This window comes from Ceratotherium simum, chromosome 4, assembly GCF_057802395.1.
Source record: "Ceratotherium simum simum isolate JZ-2026a chromosome 4, ASM5780239v1, whole genome shotgun sequence".
NCBI classification, from domain to species: domain Eukaryota; kingdom Metazoa; phylum Chordata; class Mammalia; order Perissodactyla; family Rhinocerotidae; genus Ceratotherium; species Ceratotherium simum.
The window spans coordinates 27,221,986-27,242,500 of record NC_141903.1 but is presented as its reverse complement, the minus strand read 5'-3'; the positions used below and the strand labels follow the sequence as shown (position 1 = coordinate 27,242,500).

At 55.0% G+C, this 20,515-nt stretch overlaps 2 protein-coding genes across 5 annotated transcripts in view; one reads left to right on the top strand and one right to left on the bottom strand.

The window, feature by feature from the left end:
• Positions 1-75, top strand: part of HMGXB3 (HMG-box containing 3) — a 47,037-nt gene extending 46,962 nt beyond the window's left edge. For all 3 annotated transcript variants that reach the window (XM_004428654.2, XM_014786181.2, XM_087429575.1), the window contains one exon: positions 1-75. This exon is cut by the window's left edge and continues 1,312 nt beyond it. The gene's annotated coding sequence lies outside the window, so the exon portion shown is untranslated.
• A 162-nt stretch (positions 76-237) lies between these two features.
• The window catches only part of CSF1R (colony stimulating factor 1 receptor), a 30,238-nt gene continuing 9,960 nt past the window's right edge, over positions 238-20,515 (bottom strand). Inside the window, exons 6-21 of one of the 2 annotated variants that reach the window (XM_087429576.1) lie at positions 18,492-18,678; positions 15,977-16,092; positions 15,684-15,804; positions 15,401-15,588; positions 13,582-13,697; positions 7,616-7,742; positions 7,383-7,487; positions 6,825-6,935; positions 5,978-6,140; positions 4,508-4,599; positions 4,308-4,405; positions 3,149-3,271; positions 2,957-3,068; positions 2,237-2,336; positions 1,227-1,396; positions 238-1,141 (exon numbers count right to left, since the gene is read on the bottom strand). In XM_087429576.1, coding sequence (XP_087285702.1) covers positions 1,062-1,141; positions 1,227-1,396; positions 2,237-2,336; positions 2,957-3,068; positions 3,149-3,271; positions 4,308-4,405; positions 4,508-4,599; positions 5,978-6,140; positions 6,825-6,935; positions 7,383-7,487; positions 7,616-7,742; positions 13,582-13,697; positions 15,401-15,588; positions 15,684-15,804; positions 15,977-16,092; positions 18,492-18,678 — 2,009 coding nt within the window. In that variant the 3' untranslated portion in view covers positions 238-1,061. The remainder of the gene's footprint in view (positions 1,142-1,226; positions 1,397-2,236; positions 2,337-2,956; positions 3,069-3,148; positions 3,272-4,307; positions 4,406-4,507; positions 4,600-5,977; positions 6,141-6,824; positions 6,936-7,382; positions 7,488-7,615; positions 7,743-13,581; positions 13,698-15,400; positions 15,589-15,683; positions 15,805-15,976; positions 16,093-18,491; positions 18,679-20,515) is intronic. The other variant, XM_087429577.1, reaches the window with a different exon arrangement.

Here is a 20,515-nt window from a genome sequence, read left to right as displayed (position 1 = left end):
ATTTATTGAGAGGAGTGGAGTAGGTGGTTTGTTCCCCTCCCTCTTCCCCTGACAAGAATAAAGTTTATTAAATTATCTGGTTTTGGTGAAGCAAGCGTCGGTTCCATGCTTAGTGTGTGGGGCAGAGTGTGATTGAGCCCCAGAGGCGCTGAGCTGGTCACTCGACACAAGGGAGGACTGGAAGGAGGCCCCAGGGGTCCGCGGGCCCTCAGGTGGCACAAAGAACCAGAGGCCGGCTGTGTTAACACTGTTAGTTTAATGTTGACCGAGACGTCCCGCAGCGTGGCGGTTAGTGATGAGGAGTCAACTTGGGGAAGTATGTGCTGCTTGCTTGGTGTGGCCCTGCCTTCCAGCTCAGAGTGGTGGGAGACTGGGCAGAACACTCCGAACTTTAGCTGCCACCTGGCTCATTATAGCAGTACGAGATCCAGGGCGGGGTGGGGCTGTGGAGAGAAGAGGGCTAGAGGGCACAGACTAGACGGTGAGATTCTTACAAAGGAGCCACTCTTCTCCGAGGGAGCTGAGCCAAACGCAGCCTCTGACCATCTGTCCGTTCTTGCTGCTCCACTCGGTGAGAGAGGGTCCCTCACTCTGCCAAGGCCTAAGGAACCTTGTTTCCTTAATGTTAGGGAAGCTCCAAGGGACTGTCCATTTCCATTGAGACACGAGGGGAGTGGGCAAGGGGGGTCCTGAAAGTGGGAACGAAGTTAAGAGAGTGAGATGGAGGTTCTCCCAGTTGGCATAGCGAACGTGAGACCAATAGCATTGAGAACAGTGGGCGGGGGGGCCTCAGCCCCAGCCCCTGACTGGCAGTGATGGCCCAGCCCTGGAAGCGGGGTCCTCTCTGACCTCCCGTGGATCCCATGTTCCTGAGTTTCAAAGCTGGACCAGGCTGTTGAGTGAATTGATCAAGGGCAGAGTCTGTATGTTCTCCCCATGGTGCCCCATCCACGGAGGAGTTGAAGCTTAGAGGAGGGGAGAGCAGGGCTTCCCTGTTGTCACCTCTTCAGCAGAACTGGTAGTTGTTGGGCTGCAGCAGGGGCTGGGCAATGTCCCCTTGCTCACAGCAGGCAAGGTGCTCGCTGGAGCTCTCTTCCTCCGGCTCGCTGCTGCTGCTGCTGCTGGGCAGGTTGGTGTAGTCCTGAGAGCGGGGGAGAGGCCAGGGGTGGTCAGGCCCAGCCCACCAGCTTTAGCCGGCCACCCGCCCTGAGCCTGGCCCCACTCACCTGCTCTCTCCTGTCCACTTGGGCCTGCTCCTGAAGGAAGGAGCAGATCTGCTGGAAGGTGGGTCTGCGGGTGGGCTCCAGGGCCCAGCAGGCCTGCATGATGCTGTATCTGAGAGAGGACAGAACTGCCTCTGGGTCTGGAGATCATTACATATACACACGCTACAGTCCTGCCCAGCAGAGATCCCAAAACCTAGTCAGAATGAGCTTAGCACAAGATTTGGTGTGCATTATCTCACGTGATCTTCCCAGTAACCTTTGGAGAAAGGTATTTTCATTGTGCCTATTTTGACAACTGAGGGGAGAAGCAGCTCAGAGATGCTGTCTTGCCCAAGCTCTTAGAACTCAGAAGGGGCACTCTTGTTGCCTGCAGGTGGGTTTGAGAGGAGGGCTGAGAGGAGAGTAGCTGGTTGGCTGTAGCAAGAGACTAAAGTGGCAGGAGGGCTGCAGGGGCTGAGGGGCTGGTCAGCCGGCTGGGTGGATCCATCTCGGCAGTGAGCGCCTGAGTGGGAACAGGGAGCGGCTGTGTCGAGAGAGTGGCTGGGGAGAGAGGCCGTGGGTGAATTCACGGCCGGCTGGCCCTGGAGAGGCTGTGGTAAGGGCAGAGAGCCAGTGAGTAGCTCATGGTGGGCCGGCGGTAGTGAGGTGGTTGAGAGGCTGCACTGGCTGGCGGCTACACTGATTGAAAGGCTGGCGGACACCACAGATCACCAGGACAGAAGGAATGAGAGGAGCCTTCTTTCAGGTCATAATAACAGTCTGAGTTAAAAATCCATCATCTGAGTTACGACCAGCCCCAGTTAAGAGCTCTCTTCTCTGAGATTATTCTCTGTGCTACCTGGGAAACCAGTGGAAACACTGAACTCATAAAGGGGCTTGTTTAGTCTACGGTGGAGGAGATGCAGCCTGGCCCTGGAACGTTGTGGACGAAGACTAGGGCCACAGCGCTGTTTCAGCTCCTTCAGCCAAAGCCTGGGGTGTCCTCCTTCATCCTCGGGCCCTTCACTTACATGTTCTTTGGGGCGAACGCAGGCTGGGCCATTTGGTATCCATCCTTCACCAGTTTATAGAACTTGCTGTTCACCAGGATGCCAGGGTAGGGGTTCAGCCCTGCAAAGGCCAGGATCATGTAAGAGACCATGCTCTGCTCACTTCACCTTCCCCCATACCCAGACACACGGTGGTGAGGCTGGGTGCAGAGGGTCCCACCTGGACCATGATAAGAGAACAGCAGCTCCTTCTAACGAGCGCTTACTGTGTGCTGGGCGCTGCAAAAGGCTTAGGCTTCTAGGAAGTTGAGAGCCTTCACCCAGGACTCATCACACAGAGAATTCCATCATGGGCTTTGGAATAAGTGGTTAGAGAAGTGCATTGAAAGGCTTAGCTCGAGTTCCTGTGCCTAGGACTTCAGAAATGGGAGCTGCGTCTTGAAGGCTATGCACATCTCAGACGAGGGGAAAGAGTATTCTAAAAGGCAGCAACTGCACAAGCAGGCAGATGAAGGAACAGCCCCAAAGGAGTGCCTTTCGGCGTGGAAGGTCTGCCAGCCCACGCAGGAGCTGCGATGCTAGGTTTTAAGATGCCTTGCTCATCCCTTCACTCCCACCAGCCCTTGCTCTGCCCTGGGCACCAATCATCCTTGACTAGCATCTTCCACGAGGTATAGGACACTGTGGGTAGCCAAACACGAGTCAGCCCCAGGCTGAGCCTGCACTGGGCCAGCGGCTCACCGAGTGAGAAGATCTCCCAGAGGAGGATGCCGTAGGACCAGACGTCACTCTGAACAGTGTAGACGCAGTCAAAGATGCTCTCCGGAGCCATCCACTTCACGGGCAGGCGGGCCTGGCACGGCAGACCCCAGTCACCTTGGACCCTGGCTCACCGCCCCCTCCCCAGCCTGGCCCACCTCTCCCAGCACTCACATTGCCCTTGACGATGTAGTTGGAGTCATTCATGATGTCCCTAGCCAGCCCAAAGTCCCCAATCTTGGCCACACGCCCACTGGTCAGCAGCACATTTCGGGCCGCCACGTCCCGGTGGATGCACTGAGGGAGGCAAAGCAGAGTTAGTCTCGGCCTCTTCCCTACCTGAGCCGAGGTGCAGGAGGAGCAGCCAGGGCCCCAGAAGGCCTGGGGTCCTCATTGAGGGAGTGGGCGTCAGTTTTGGTCCTGTACCCTGACTCCTGTCCCTACCTTCTACCAGGACCCAGATCTGAGAAAATTCAATGTGGACAGACAATTCAGTGTTCAGAAACTACCATCACTGGCCCCCTGGCCCTGAGCAGAGGAGCTGACTTCGAGCCAGGCCGTCAGCCCGGGGCCCAGAAGACATGAACCCTGGAGCTATGAGAGTCTCTGGCCCACGTGGGTTACTACTACTAATAGCAGCTGCCACCTTCAAGGCCCTATGGGCCAGGCCCTTCCCTAAGCATCTGCACACACTGGAACCATGTTTGCTCTCAAACAATCCTGGGGTTGTGCCCATTTTTATAGGTGTAGAAACTGAGGCTCAGAGAATTTCAATAGTTGCTCAAAGTCACATGGCAAGTGGCAGAGCCAGCAATCAAACTCTGGACTCCCCAGTCCATGCTGTAAGGAGGATGGTCACAGCTCCCACCGCCTGGGCCCTTCCTCCTGGGCTGAGTGTACTGTGCATGTCATCTCACGTCCTCACAGCTCTGAGAAAGGTTCTGTTATCCCCATGACTCTCTGTGTTTCGTGAGGGGACACAACGGTTGTCTTGTTCACACTGATGACTAAAAATGAAGCAATAAAGCCTGTTCTTGGAAATGGTTTCCTCGCAGCCTGCTGCACACCAGGGGAACGGGTGATGGGGCTTGTGCCCTCTTGGAGGAACTCTAAGGCACAGCTTTCTCCCACTCACTCCTGAAGCCCTTTGAGGCACAAGCCTGGAGGCTGGGGGGCCACTGCCCACTGGCTCTCTGGCAGTCCGGCTCCTCCCTTGCCCCTTCACATGCCCCCCCCTTCCTCCCTCTCATCCTCACTCGTCTAGCCTCATGGGGGTTCAGCTGCCCCCCCGCCTCCCTGGTGACCACGTGGGGGGACCCAGTTCCGGACTCACGTTCTTAGAAGCAAGGAAGGCCATGCCCTGGGCCACCTGGCTCGAGAAGTGGAGCAGGTCCTGCAGCTCCAGCGGCCACCCGTCTTCCTTGTCCAGCTCTGGCACAGGGAGAGGCATCAGGGCAGCCCTTCACACCCCTGCCCCTCCCTGTCCAGCCCCCAGAAGCCCCTCCCCTCTCTCCCATGCTGGTACCTCCTCACCTTGCTCAGAGAAGGAGTCGTTTGAAGAAGAAGTGGAGACAGGCCTCATCTCCACATAGGTGTCCACACCCTGGCTGGAGAAGCCACTGTCCCTACAGAGGAGAGAAGGCTGAGGACTAGTCAGTCCCCATCACGGCACTGCCGAGCTCAGACCTCGACCTCCGGCCACCCCATGGCCTCTCCCAGCCACTCAGCAGGGAAGAGCAGGAACCAGAAAGAGAACCTAGTGTTTTATTTATGGTCTGACCATGGCAAAACCATCTCTTCCCTTGTTCTAGAAACTATACTTCTATTAATGTAGCCTGGGATCCCGTTGGCAGGATTGGTTCACATGCCATTTGCCCTTGAACTCGCCCCACTTCATGAATCCTTTTTCCATCTGCAGATGTGAGGATGGAAGCTAATACTTTACTTTGGTTTTCATTTTGATTTGATCTGGCCTGAGTCTCTAGCCTGCGGAGGCCCACTATGAGCTGCTCTCTCGGGAGTCAGAGAATCGAAAGAGGAAGCGGATCCTGCCAGCCCCCATGTTCAAGGACACTGGATAGAGTGAAATGCTGTCCTTCCCCTTTTGCCTCCCCAGGCTTGGGAGCTGGCAGTGGCTAGGATAGGGGCCCAGTGTACACCCTTCTTGTTCTGATCCTGTCCCGGCCCCCAGTGGCCTGGCTCCGAGACCACACAAGCCCCAAGACTGAGACTTCCAGGAGAGCAGTGTGGCTCAGGTGAGTACTGGACCAGGAGTCGAGAGAGCAGACTTCTAGCCCACCCTCCGCCTCTGCCCCTGACTCATGTGTGACACGAAACTGCCCACTTCCTTTCTCTGGTTCCCCATGTGGCTCTGTCCATCTGCCTGGGTGGCTTCCAGGAATCACAGCATTACAGAAAAACAGTAGGAAAGACCCTGAGAGGTTCAACCCCGTGATGGCTCGCCTGGGGAAACTGAGGCACAAGTGAACCAGGAACCTGGCCACAGTCATGCTGTTTTGCCCCTTCTCACCCAACAATCACCAGATTCTGTACCCACTTCTCTGTGGCAATGTGGGGACCTGACATTGTCTACTTCTAAGCAGAATGGGTTGTCTGCAGCCCCGGCTAGCACGTGCTATGGGAGAAACAGGGCGATTACCCCCAGACCTGCCCATCTCTGGGTCGGGCCCCAGAGCGGATCTTGGTTGCTCTTTCACATAGGTGAAAGTGAGGATTTCATTAACTCCTGCCTCCACCAGACTGTGAGCTGCCCATCTTTGCCTCAATACTCCCAGAACATAGCAGGTGCTCAAATATTTGTTGGAAGATGGGAACAATAGTAGAAAAACGAGTTGCCTGTATAATCTGGGATCTCTATTGCCCCTGGCGCCTATGGGAATGTGAGGGTCACCCAGCCACTCAACCCTGAGCTGGCTTTGGGTACAGACCTGGGCCCCCACCTCCCAGTCCTGGCCTCCTTCCTGTCCTTTGCCAGGGCACTACCTGCGGACGTATTTCTTCTCCAGGTGGATGTTCTTGTAGCCGGTGCCTGCCTGAAGGTCCTGGCCCGGACTCAGGCTTGGTCCCAGCATGGCCTCAGCCTTTCTTCGCAGAAAGTTGAGCAGGTCGCCATAGCAACAGTACTCAGTGATGACCAGGACAGGGCCTAGAGTAGTGAAGAGAGTGGGGTGAGCGCACCCCTTAACTATCCCCATGTGAATAGGAACATGGGGTGGGGGCAGAGGTACCCTGGACTGGAATCAGAAGGCCCAAGTTCTAATCCTGACTGTGAGCAGCTTTCTCTGCTTTCATGCCTCAGTGACCCCATCTGTCTAAGACAGAGGAATTTCAAAAAAATCGTAGCCAAAGCGTTCTTTCTACAAAGGAAATCTATGGCAGTTCCATATAGGTCAAAGCTGCTGTAGAAGAGGATGGGGCAGGCTCGGAGTCCCAACGGGCCTGGGGCACCTCTGTGGACCCTGCGGTGTGTCCAAGCACCTTTGGGTGGGGGCTTCTTAAAAGGTAGATTTGGGGGCTTCACTCCAGACCCACAGAGTCAGACTCCCTGCAGCAGGGCCCAGGGATCTGCCCTCTTATCTCCTTCTCCGGGTGACCCCGATGTGCGCCGAGGTCTGAGAGCCACTGACAGAGCTCACAGAACTGTCCATCATCCATAAGCAGCTTCTGACCAGTCCAGGAGTCTGGCCTCGGAATTTATGGGATGCTGAGACAGGGATCCTCCTTCACTCGGAGGAGATGGGCAGTGGAAGAGGGAGTGAGGTGGTCCTGGGCCCTCAGATGCCCAAGAGGCCCCAGGACCATGGACCCCCATGCCTGCAGGGCCCCTCACCTCCATGGGTGCAGGCTCCCAGAAGGTTGACTATGTTCTCGTGCTGGCCCAGGTGACTCATGATCTTCAGTTCTGACATGAGGGCCTCTTTCTCGTCAGCGTGAGCCGTGGCTACGAGATGGGGCCACAGGACACGCAGAGCCACACAGACAGACAGGAGACGCCCAGGGGAGCAAGCAGGGGGTACCCAGAGCCCCAAAACCATTCAAGGCCAAAAGAGGGAGAGGAGAAATGTGGACACACAGATGGGAGTTAGGGAGAGAGAGAGGAGAGATGGACATTCACTGAGCTGGCCTCGGGGGGCAGGAAGCCAAACTGTGGCCAGACCATGGCCCAGGGTGGCCTCTGTGCACCCCAGCCTCTTTGGGGCTCAGTCAGAAGCCCCTCCACACCCAGGAATCCAGGAGTCTTTGCCCCCAATCCCAGGTTCTGTTCTCTAGGCTCTGACAGGCCGAAAATGTGAGAGATGCCTCTTGTGACGACAGGGCAGGCCCTCCTCTAGCATACACCACTTCCCACCTGCTCCCCCCAATTCCCCAAGCCCCTCGCCTCACTCACACTTCAGCATCTTCACAGCCACCTTCAGGACAGCATCTTCCTTGCCCAGACCAAAGGCCGTGGCCTCTACCACCTTCCCAAAGGCGCCAGCTCCGAGGGTCTTACCTGCCGCACATGCAGGATCCTTAGGGCCCTGGGTGCCAAAGGGCCCTTTCTCTAAGGGCCCACAGCTCCCTGCAGCCCATGAGGCCCCGTGACGGGCGGGCATGGCGGGTGCTGAGACCCTGTCTCACCAAACTGCAAGTTGTTTCGGGGGAACTCCCACTTCTCGTTGTAGGGCAGCTGGGTGGGGTCGATGAAGGTGTAGCTGTTGCCCTCGTAGCTCTCGATGATCTTCCAGCGCACCTGGTACTTGGGCTTCTGCAGAGGAAGGGGGAGGAAGCGTGTGTCAGCCAGGCGCCGGGCTGTTGGATCTCATCCCTGCCCCTGAGGGCTGGTGGGGGGCAGTCCCGTGGCACTTGCGGGAGGAGGCAGAGACATGGCAAGAGGGGCCATGTCACCTCATGCCCATGGCACCGAGAGCCCAGTCCCTGCCTGCTTGGCCTCACCGTGTGACCTTCCCTTCTCCAAGCCTCAGTTTCCCTACCTGTGTGTGGAAAGACTTGGACAGGATCACCTCTGAGGGCCTTGACAGCTCTGATAATTTGGTAATTCCTGAGCCATGAGGGAGGGTGGAACTTGAGATCCATCCATCCATCCATCCTTTCATCCAAATAGTGTTTGTTTTTATTTTTAATTGTGGTAAGATACACATAACATAAAATTTACCCTCTCAACCATTTTTGAGTATACAGTTCACTAGTGTTAAGTATATTCACGTTGTGCAACCAACCTCCAGAACTCTTTTCATCTTGCAAAACTGAAACTCCGTGCTCATTAGGCCACGTCCCCATTCCCACCTCCCTCCAGGCCCTGGCCACCATCATTCCCCTTATCTCATAAATTTGACTGCTCTAGGTACCTCATGTAAGTGGAATCATGCAGTATTTGTTCTTCCGTGACTGGCTTATTTCACTTAGCATAATGTCCTCGAGGTTCATCCACGTTGTAGCACGGGTCAGAATTCCTTTCTTTTTTAAGGCTGTGTAATAGTCCCTTCCAAATATTTCACTGAGCACCTATGTATTCCAGGCACCGTTGGTTCAGAGCCGAACAAGACAAGTTCCCTGTCCCGATGGAGTTAGCATTCTAGTGGCTACGACAGGCATTCACCTCAAATAAATATATATGTAGGAAATTCCTAAACTGTGCTGTGAAGAAACACAGGATAATGGGATAGAGAGTAAGGGGTACAGTTGAAGACAAGTCAGGGAAGGCCTCTAAGGAGGTGAGAAGGAGCCAGCCACGTGACCCTTGGAGGAAGCACTTTGCAGGCGCAGCGAGCAGATGCAGAGGCCTAGAGGTGGGACACGTCCTGGTAAGTTTGAGCGACTAGAAGGTGCCCACCCGTGCAGCTTGAGGGGAGCAGGGAACTTCCAGAGACAGGAAGGTCTTGAGGGATGCAATAAGTGAGTGGATTCCCTTCCAACTGCAACCAGAGTCCTTGAGGGCTTGCTGCAGGTGAGGGACATGTCTGACTTTATGTTGTGACACTAGAAGGGGAGGCCCTGCCCACAGAGAGTGAGAGTCTGGAGGATCTGAGTCCTTCTTCGGCTTTACACGCTGTTACCGACCAGCCGGCCAGAGGGGAGCCAGATCTGGGAGGAGGAACAGCTGCCTTTCTTTCCTGCTCAGGGTGGCAGCTGCATGGGGGCATCATGCCAGGGGGTGCCCATGAGAAGTGCTGATGGAAGATGGAGTTTAGGTGAAAAGTGGAAGCTGGGCTGGGGTGGTGGACCACACCAAGGCCTTGGGTCAGCAGTCCTGCTCTCTTTCCGGTCAGCCCTTGGGGAGGGGGACCAGCTGGGCTGTGCTTAGCAGCTGGGTTCCTTCATGGGGCACCCAGCTTGGAGGAGCTGAAGGGTATGTGAGTGGGTGTTGAGGAGGAGGGTGGCCTATGGCTGCAAGTCTCTCCAGGTTAAGAGAAAAGGCTCTAGATAGCCACAGGGAAGAACTTCCAGATGGTAGTTTGGGAGAAAAGATTGCAGTTAGACATAAGGAAGAACTTCTGGGTTCTGATTCTGGAGGGGAGATTACAGGTAAACTTGAGAACACTCATGTTCTGGCTTGGGAGGAGAGTCTGAAATGGCACAGAGGAGGAACTTTCTGAGTCTCGGAGGATTCAAACCCTGTGTGTGGGTGCCTTTCCAACTCAAAACACGGAGCCTGAGCCAGGGGGGGATTCCTTGACCTCCCCTGGCCACTTCCATCTCTAGGAGCCTCTGCGGCCAAGCTGTTTTTCCTCCTTGTCACTTCTCCTTCCTCTGGCCCCTGCAGCTGGGCCTGAGTCAGCCCCCTCCCCACCCCTGTCCCCAGCCAGGCAGGGGATATGGGGGAAAGGGAGGGGGCTCAAAGGAGGAAGAGGTCATTTGGCTGGAATCTGGGATCTCTGAATCACGGCACCTGGAGGAGGAAGCAGCTCTCTCTCTCCCGCCCACCTCAGGCATCCCCACCCCTCCTCCAGGAAGGTGGCCCAGCTCTGCTGGTTCACCACCCGAGCCAGCGGCCTCTGCCACGCCTGGAAAGGGCTCGGTGTGGCTCCTGGGGGTTCCTACCCAGAGGAGCCTCTCCTCTGAAGAAGCACCCCTACAGGAGGTGCGGATGGACTGCCCCGGCCCGATTTCCTAATAATGGTGGTAGTCATTGTAAATAGAGCAGTGAGCGCTTCTTGAGCACTTCCTGTGCTCAGGGCGCTGGGCTGCATACTCCATGTGCATCGTCTCCTTTATTCCTGGGAACAGGCCCAGGCCCCAGGCCCATTCCCAACTTTCCCTTGATGACAGGGCGGGCAGGGAGACGTCAAAATCCCCGCAACCCACCTCACCTAGGCCTCCTGGTTCTGGGCGGGTGGATGTTCCCTGTCTCAGGAAGGTAGAGACTGCAACAATTCCCACTGGAAATCTTGGGGACCCTCTTGTCCATCCCCAATACACCCCCAGACCCCAGAGCTCGGTTATGACCCCCAGAATCCCAGCCTCTCCGGTGGCCTCCCCATCCCCTTCACTCCTCCCAGCCTCATCCTTTCCTCCCCGTGGCCCTCCTTCTTCCAGCCTGCTGACTTCTGCCCTTTTCTCTTCCCCCTCAGCCCCGCTTGTGGTCTCTCTGGGGACCAGAAAGGTGATGATTCAGCCCTGAGGCAGAAAAAACCCTTCCCCCAGATGAAGCCACCCCTCACCCCAGGCCTGGGCAGTAAGCGTGGGCCAGGCTGAGTCCCCAGTGAAGGGACAAGCCTCAGAATCCCATAGGGCACAGCAGAAGAGAGTTGGACGGAGGGCTCTGAGGCAGGGGCATGACCATCTTGACCCCCCAAGGTCTTGTCCCATGGGATGCCCTCCTCCTGGCCTCGGATAGGCTGAGGGGGCAGCTGAGTTTCTTGGATGGGAAACAAGGTGACTGGGAGTCTGTGTTCTAAAAATGGTCCCACTGAGAGACAGCAAGGGTGTCCCTAAACCGCGGCTGGCTATGGGTGCTGGGCACCGGAGGCGAGAGGGCTGGAGGGGAACTGGGCCCTTCTCTGGAATCTCTGCAGGGTGTCCTGGGTCGAGGAAGCAGCTCTGTGGGGCACTGGGAAGCAGTTTTCAGCTCCATATAAGGAAGAACTTTGCAACCGTCAGAGCTGCTCAGAGAAGGAACAGGCGGCCACAAGAGCGAGTGAGGTCCTGTCCCTGGAGGTGGGCGAGCAGGGCCCAACACCACTTTGGGTGTGTAGTCAAGGAGATGCCCAACCTCAGACATCCTCCAATCCCAAGACGCATGAGCTAACTCGGGTTCCCCAGTCAACTTCCTCCTGGGACGAGGGTGTGCAGCTTCCATTCTGAGCACTGTCTGTGCCCAGCACCCTCCTGAGTCCTCTACATGTGTTACCTCGTTGAATCCTCGAGACAGCCTGGTGGGGTGGCCACCATTATTAACTCCATTTCACAGACGGAGAAACAGAGGCTTAGAGACACCAACTTTCCCAGAGTCCCGTAGCCGGAGACTGGCAGAGGCAGGATTCAGACCCAGATCCGTCCATCTCCCAACCTCCGGAGCTTAAACCAGACCATCAGTTCTTGCAACGCCAGAGGAGGAGGGCTCTTAAAGGTCACTCAGTCCCATGGTACAGGTGGGGAAACTGAGGACCAGAGAGGGCAGTGAGTCAGCCAAGGTCATGTGACAAAACAGTGTCAGAGCCGGAGCCGGATCCCCCAAGTCTTGACCTGGGGCCCTGGTTTCTTGGAGGCTGCACTCTCTTCATGCTGGGTGCTGGCGGGAGCACAAAGAGCCGGCCCCTGCGCCCCTGGGGCGCCCCCACATCACATCCACCCTGTCTCCTCCAGGTTTTCTTCTCACACTAAACGCCCTAACGCAGGTGTGGTGAAGAGAAGGCAGCAAGGGGCCCACAAGGTGGGTTTTTCACCCATAACTCACATCACTCCCTCGTTCACACTCATGGACTGCCCTGAGCCTACAGGACGGGGCGGACCCCTCAGACCCCCAACCTGCCCCCGCCTGCCTCTGAGGTGGTCGAAACCTTGTTTATGACTCTTTTTACAAGTTCCATGAGAACTCCACTCAGTCGCCTCTGGCTAGGAGCGAAGGAGTTTACCTCAGGAGGTGATCAATGACTTTAATCTCCTGCCTACGTGTTCCTTGAGGCATACCATACCTTGGAATGCAAGGACACGTCTCATTCATCCGCCCCCATGCCCTAGTCTTTGAGACTATCCAGACCACCTAATGCTTTTTCCTTTGGCATTTCTATAGAACAGTAAAATGGCTAAAATCGTATCTAATGACCCCGCACAGACTCTTGCCCTGCAGCTCTTTACTGCCCACGGGTCCTGTCCCCATGCTGAACACAAAATAAAGGTGCACAAATGAACGAGCGGCTCGTGTCTGAAAATTCTTTCTCGACTCGCGACTCAGCGGCCCCACATCACCTCTTCTTGCAGGCACCAATACTTCCAGAACCCAGCTTGGTCTTCCCGCCCCTTTGCACACATTGCCCTCTCCCCCAGAGAGACCCTTTCCCTGAGTTCCAACTCCCCCTGCTGCACCCCCCATCCTCCAAGCCTGTCCCACCCATGCCAAACCACCTCCTCCAAGCAGGATCCCTTCCCCGCCAGCTGGAAGAGATCCCTCCACCTCTGGCCTCCCACAGCCCTCTGGCCTGGCCCTCCCAGTGTCTGATCACACTGGACATCATCTTGTGTAGGGGGGCAGCTAGGCTAGGGGGCAGAGGCCGCGGGCTCTGGTGGGAGAGGCACCTGGGACCCTTAAGCAGGTTCTTCAACCTGGCTGAGCCTCAGTTTCCTTATTGTAAATTGCTGACTGCTATAGTCCCTGCCTCCGGTAAAATAAGATGATTCCATTTCACATAATGGTTAAAAACACAGCTTTTTAAAAACCTCTGGCATTGACCTGCTGTAGACTAGGGCAACTGTCTGAACCTCAGCTTCCAACTCTGTAAAATGGAGTTAGTGCTGCCATCTACATACTGTGGTTGTGGAGGGCATTAAGTGAGATGTAGGTAACACGCTTCATAAAACTGCCCCCAAAATTGCTACCACTGATTGAGCACTCAAAGTGACAGGCAGCGCACTAAACGTCAACGTGCAATAAAGGGCAGCTTTGATTAATAATAATATTAAATAACGAAGAGGATGATGTTGGTCAGTCCTTCCTCCACCACTGGACTGCCTGCCACTGGAGGGTGAGACAGGCCTGGCCCCGTGATGCCCTCTCTGGGTGCCTGGAAGCCCCCAGCGGGGACAGGATCCCATGTTTACTCTCTCCTGGAACCCCATTCCTCTCCCCAAAGCATCTTCCACTGGGTAATCCACGCCCTCACTTTCCTGGCTATTTGGTTGGTGGCTGTCTCCTGCACTAGACCATAACCCTATGAGGGCAGAGCCTCAGAGGCTCCGAGTTTCAGCTCCCCCAGCACCCAGCCACTCACATTGGCATACAGTGGGTGCCCACTAAAGAGCTGTTGGCTGAATGACTGACAGAATGAGTGGGTGTTCAGGGGCGAAGGGTGGATCTGCGCAGCCTGGGGGCGCTGTCCCAGGGTCGGGCTCACTCGTGCCTGGCTGCCCCCCGCCCTGCCCAGGCTCACCTGCTTGTACTTGTACAGAAGCAGCAAGAGCAGCAGCAGCAGCAAGGCCATGATGGACACGCAAGCCACCAGCACCGGCGTGAACAGGGGCTCATCAGGGGACTGCGTGGTGGCTCCTGGAAGGGGCGGCACAGAGCAGTGAGCAGCAAAGCGGGCCTCTGAGACCCCCGCCCCCACTGAGATCAGGCCAGGGCACTGCCTGGAACACAGTAGGTGCTCAATAAATGCTTGTTGACTGAACAGAGTGTCCTCTTACCGGGAAGCCCCCAGAGCCTCTGAGAGCCTTCCTGCAGAGCCTCCCCCAGCCAGGAGAAGGGAGGACAGCCCGTCTTCGGACAGGAGTCACAGCCTCGGTGGCTGGAGGAGGCCCTCAGGTCACGCAGCCCCACCCCTGCCAGTGCATGGAGCCTCTGCAGCAGCCTGGCCTAGCGCCCGCCATGGCTTGCCCACCCCCCCAGTGACGGGGTTCACCACCTCCACCTCTGGGCAGCTCAGACACGAAGCCCTCCTGCAGGTCAGACTGAAGCCTGCCTTCCCAATGGTCCCCTGCCACTTCCCTGAGTGTCCTTTGGAACACACAGCTCTTCCGAGGGTCTGAAAGCCGGGCTCCTGGCCCCTGGGGCCCCTCTTCCCAGATCAATAACCCTAGCTCTCTCCATGAGTTCTGAAAGACATAACCTCCATCACCTTGCCCAGATCGACAGCGTGGGTCTGAGGCCAAATCTCACCTCTGCCATTTAGAAAGTGTGTGACTTCAAACCTGCGACTTCCCCCCAAGCCTCAGGTTCACCATCTCCAAAGTGGGAAGGAAAATGGTACTAACCTCTCAGGGTTGTGCCAGTTCATTGAGACAATGCTGTGAAGAGTTTAGCACCATGCCTGGCGCAATGTGAGCATTCAATAAAATGTTGGCTTTGTTATTTTTGATATACAACCACCAGCAGCGAGACTGAGAGCAGCCACAGGCAGCTGCGTGTGGAGTCGGCCAGGGCAGCGGTTGCTCCAAGGCCGGCAGCTGGGGCACCTGAGGGGCCGCCTCTGAGCCGGGTGGAGGCTCCTGCTCTGTCCTCTGTGGGCCCAGAGAGCCTCACTGGGGCCTGGCACACAGTGGGTGCTGAAACCTGCTTGTCAGAGGCTCAAGGGTGCTGTGGGTCTCTGCAGCCACGAGCCTCTCAGAATCAGAGAACTAACCCCTATGGAGCCTTTGCGCAGCACAGAGAGAGGCGTCCCTTCCTCTAGACAGACACAGCCTGGGTTAGTGCCCGGGACTGGACATCAGCCCCACTCTCGGACTGTGGCCTCGAACGGATAGGACTATGTCTCTGGCAGCAAGGGAGTCTGGGAGGGATGGAGAAGGCCGTCAAGGCTGGCCCTGGGGTGGGGTGGACTGTGTTCACGTGTCGTTGCCGGTCTCCCTCACATCTAAGCTCCGTGGAGGTACTGCTCCCCCGCAGCGAGTGAGGCCCTGGCATACAGTAGATGCCAAATACATACTTGCGAATTAATGAATGCGTTAAAGTGCAGCGATATGAGCAGAGGGGCCAGATTCGGCCGTGTTTGCTTCAGGCTGCTTTTTTCTCTGGGCCTTGAATCTGCTTCCCCCCCCACCCCGCCTTCTCCCACTTTGGTCCCACCGGTTCTAGCCTCCCCTGTCTTGCTGCTTTAGGAGTGCTTTGGTCAGCAGGGCCTGGAGTTGGACCTAGAGAGGTAGGACTCGGTTTGGCTCCACGTTGGAACTCCGGCCCTGGCTCCCTGGGGGTGGGGCGGTTTCTTGGGGCCCCTCCCGTCCTGGCCTGGAGAAGGAAAGCCGAAGACTCACTTGCAGAGAGGGACCAGAAGGCCTGGGAGCTGTTCCCCACGCTGTTGTGGGCGTTGCACTGATACGTCCTGTTGTGTTCCAAGGTCCCAATAGCCAGCAGGCTCTGGATGGTCACTTTGTGGAAGGGCTCCTGGCTCAGGACCTCTGGGTGTGAGTCCTCCAAGACCGGCACTTGGGCCTCATCACATCTGGGAAGAGCAGAGTGTGGCTCGGAGTTTCGGGGTGCCCAGTCCCTGCCCCAGCCCCTCAACCTGGGTGAGGAAGGCGAGCAGAACCCATGTACCTTTCCGTGTGGCCTCTGCACTGCAGCCACGTTACACTGGGTTGGGGGTACCCAGAGGCGACACAGAACAGGGCCTCAGAACCGTTGATAAAGGCTCCTGACACTTTTACCTCTGGGGGGTCTGAGGAGAGGAGGAGGAGCAGAAGAGGGAGGGGTCAGCACAGAGGCCCCAAGTCTCCTCACCTGACCACCTCACCCTCAGCCCGCTCGCCACCAACCCTCAACCTCTCCCAGCCTGACTTTCCAGGCAGCCCCGAGGACCCCACGTCCCCGACCCCCGCCCCATCACTCACAGCGAAGGGTGAGCTCAAAGGTCAGGGCGTCCTCGCCTCCGGCGTTCCTGGCCAGGAAGGAGTAGCGGCCAGCCTCGGAGGGCTTCAGGCGAGGCAGGGAGAGGGTGGAGGCGTACCTGCCGGAGGGGAGAGGCCGTCGGGTGAGCCCTGGCCTCCGTCAGGCCCGCCCGGGACAGCGGGCTCAGACAACCACCCTACAGGGCTTTGTTTTGTTTTTGGTAAAGTGTCCAGGGCACAAAGGCCTTGGCTGAGCCAGGTACCCAGGCTGGGTGACACTGAGACCTGGGAAAACCACCACCCCACTTTCTTTAATTGGCTCTCTCACCTGGGAAGAAGTTTTGTTCTGCGGTTTAGTAAGGGTGATGTCTGCAAAGTGCCGACATGGGGAGGCACGTCACAGGCCCCACCGAATGTGCCTACTTCCATCACCATCCCCGGGCTCAGCAGTCGCCAGCGCCCAGGTCAACCGCCAGCCCTAAAACACCACCCCTGCCAAAAGGGACCGGGAGAGGGGTGGGAGGAAGGGTGCAGCCATGGGGTACAGAGACCAGGGTTCAAGCCCTGGTGCTGCCATTTCTCAGCTGTGTGACCTTAAACAAGTACTTCAACTCTCTGATCCTTTGCTTCCTTTTCTGTGAGGGTGACACTGTCGGTAGTTAAATCACAGACCGGCCTGAGGATTAAAGGGATGTGTATTCAGAGTGCTTGAGCAGAGCCTGAGTCGCTGTAGGCACTCAGGTTAATGGTGCCCTTTATTACAGAGAAGGCCTGGAAACAAATGCAAACAACGAAACTTACCCTCGACTGATTCCAGTTAATTTTTTGTTTTATTCTTTTGTTAAGCTCGATTTTATAATTTGTCCCATAATGAACATGTATTGTTTAGGTAATAAATAAGTTTTTAAAAAGTAAATTACAGCCAATTATCAGCTCTTCATTGGAAAATGTCTGCAGCCACTACCGGACTAAAACCCATGGTTCTCAGAGGGCGACCTAGTTCAGCCAGACCTCTGGCATACAGAACCCCTCTACACGTGTCAGTTCTTGAGATAACTAACATTTACATCTTAAACGGAAAGAATTTAACTTTTTTGGATGACTCAAAGTCACCACTGTGGACACGCCCAACACACGAGCTAAATTGGGTGGCTGTTTGGCGCCCAGGCTCGTCTGCCTCGGATGAGTGGCCCCAGACTACTGTGTTTGAGGGGATCTCCCTGGTTCCCTTCCACAATGTCCCTGTTGCTTATGGACCCCTGAAACCTGTCCCTGGACCAGCCCTCTCCCAGCATCTGCAGACTCCAGGTTCAGAACTTCTGCTTTAGACAAAGGGAAGCTAGAAATCCCGGCCAGAGAGGATGAGAAGGGAACTAGGAGGAGGAAGATGAGAACAAGGGAGCATCCTTGTTGCTTCTAAAGATTGATAAGCAAGAGCCTGGGAGTCAATGAGGTTTGAGCTTAGGGAGCTAGAAAGAGAACCCCAGAGAGTGTGAGAGTTAGAAGATGTCTAAGGGGTTATCTATCCTGGGGATGGCAAACAGATCTCCCATGAGCCAGTAATGATGGAAGTACTGCCTGGAGACTGTGTTGAGAAGGACTCTGAGGCTGCATCTAGACTCTGCAGGAAAGTGGCTTGGGGATATCTGTCACAAGTGTGGGAGGGAAATTATCACACACATCACAAGTTTGCTGTCCTTGATCAAGATGTACTCTCTCATAGGACAGGGTAAAGAAACTGTTATTTTAACCTCTCTTATTATTAAAGAGGTACCCACGTTCCTCTCACAGAGGAAACCGTAATTTAGACAACTACCTGGTTAGGCAACTTTGCACGGAAGAGTAAAACCCTAAGGACATAGTTCATAAGGAGACAGGAAAAAAAGGTTTCTGAAATATCATGCATGTGGGATGAGCAGGATTCTGGGAGTGGAGAGATGGGAGAAGAGAGGATATAGAGTCAGACAGCACTTTACAAGAAGAGTTTTGAACCTTTATGGGAAGAGTGGCCAGTGAGAAATTCTCAGGGGTGGGTGACCACAGGCCTTTGAAGAGCTTTTGATGTATCTGTATTGGGTGATGTTAATTCTCTCTTCCCCCAAACCTGTGTATGTGGCAGATGCCCTGTGCGATCGTTATAAAGAGTGTGTCTAGGAGTGGAAATCACTGGGATTGTCTTCTGCATTTGGATTAGCCATGAAAGATGGGAATATAGGAGACTGAGAGTTCTGGGATGACCGTGAGAATGCACACCCCCAAGAAATGGTAGAATTCTTGAGAAGGGCATTGGATTTCCCAAAGATGTAGATAGACAGGTATGCAAATTTGATCTAAATCTCAAACACAGATGACTGACATTGAGGTTCTACACAGTCAGAGAAAGTGAGACCAGAAAGGGGAAGGGACTCGCTCCAGGTCACACAGCAAGGTTGAGACGTGGCCTGAGGGTCCTGACTCCTGGCTGGAGCATTCCCCATCTGGCTGTGGCGCTGTGCAGATGGGAGCTGATTGGTGGTACCTGTATGTGTCCTTGATAGTGACAAAATTGAGCTTGGGCTGGTGGTCAGAGAAGGGTCCCTGATAGGTCCAGTTAAAACCTTCTAGGCCCGGGTAGGCCTCCACTTTGACTTGGAGGTTGAGCTTCTCACCCACGGTCACCTCCTGGAGGAGGTTCTGCTCAGAGGTCAAGTTCAAGTAGGCACGCTCTGGAAAGCAGAACACACAGAGATCTGGCCTTAATGGGAAAAGCTCTTGGTTGGTTGGTTCATTTGGTCATCTACATCAACCCAGTCATTCAGCTGGACCCTCCCTGGGTTCCTACCATGTGCCAGGGGCACAGTCCCCACCCCTAACCAAGACCTGCCCTCTGACCGCTCTCTTCCAGCACCCACGACAGAAGCACAGGGCTCCAAGCTCTTCTCCTCACTGAGTCCCCAGGAGCACTTGGGCAAATTCCTATCCTCCTTGATGCCTCCACCTCCTTAGTTGCATAATGAAGAGGCTGAATATATCCGTGATGTTATACTTTTTGAAAATTTTTTTAGCGGTAAAAAAAACAGTGTGTTGTTTTTTTCACATGCTTCCACCCATTTCCCCTTCTTCTGGTAAAAGTTCAGTCAGTGCAGCTTCCACATCCAACTCCAAAGTAGGCACGTGACCCAGGCCAGCCAATCAGGGTAATCTCTTCCCTTTGGACCAGTGATTCATTTGGGATAAGCATGTGAGTCCATGAGTTCATGACACTGATTTCCACGATTTTTGTTGGAACTCTGGGAAAAGAGAAGCACTCATTCCACTGGGGTTGCCAAGCCTGGTGCTGCTAGGGGTCCCACAAGAAAAATATAGAGCTGAGAGCTGAGAAGTCACTGATTCTTGTCCACTTCATCTGAACACCTATTTCCAACTGTACCTGAAGCTCATAGCTATGGGCTTTTTAGCTATAAGGTCAATAAAATCCTCTTTTGATTAGGCCAGTTTGAGTTGGTTTCTGTTACCTGTAGCTGAAAGAGTCCTGACTGGTTTCTTCCACCTAAATCTTGCATGAATGAAAATCAAGCTGCTCTGGATGAATCTCAGGCAAAGGAGTTGTGGTAAGAATGCCCATTCACCCAGCTTCTCCAGGCCTCTCATGGAAGCCCCTGACATGCCTTTTTAAAACCCCAAGGTTTTGCAAAAAGCCCTTGACTAGATGATCTCTAAGGGCTCCTTTCCGTACTCAATTCTGTGAAATCTAAAATTCCCTGTTCTGCCCTATGATATGGCTGCTCAAAAGCCTCCTATGGCTCCCCATTGCCTCCACTATCCAGACTGACATTTAAGGATCTCCTCTATTAAGTCTCCCTTTGCCCATCTAGCCTTCTCCCCTTTTTCTACACACACACACACACACACACACACACACACACACTTAACGCTCCACCCATCTGGGTCTCCTAATGTCCCCTGAACATACCACAGTCATTCCAACCTTAGACATTGTGCTCAAGCCATTTCCTCCTCCAGGATTGCCATCTTCTCCTTTTCTTCCATTTAGATCCTTCCCATTCTTTAAGATTCAGCACCATCAGGGAGTCTCCACCCACAACTCGAGGCCACATGGAGCTCTCCTTCCTCTGGACTCTGTTGCCCTTCTAATTTAATTTAATTTTTTCCCCCAAAACCCCTAGTAGATAGTTGTATGTCATAGATGCACTTCCCTCTAGTTGCTGTATGTGGGACGCGGCCTCAGCATGGCCGGAGAAGCGGTGCGTCGGTGCGAGCCTGGGATCCGAACCCGGGCTGCCAGCAGCAGAGCACGCGCACTTAACCGCTAAACCACAGGGCCGGCCCTCTGTTGCCCTTCTAGATTACACATTCATTAGGCACCACATCTACACTACTTTATGCATCTGGTTCTCCGTTCAGATAGCTGTCCTCTCCCTCCAACTAGTTTGTGAGCTTTTAGGGCAAAGCTTTTGTCTTCTTCTCTCTCTCCTCCCTAGCCATCCATCTACCTATCCACACATCCCCCCATCCAAACTCCAACCACTTCCCACCACCTCC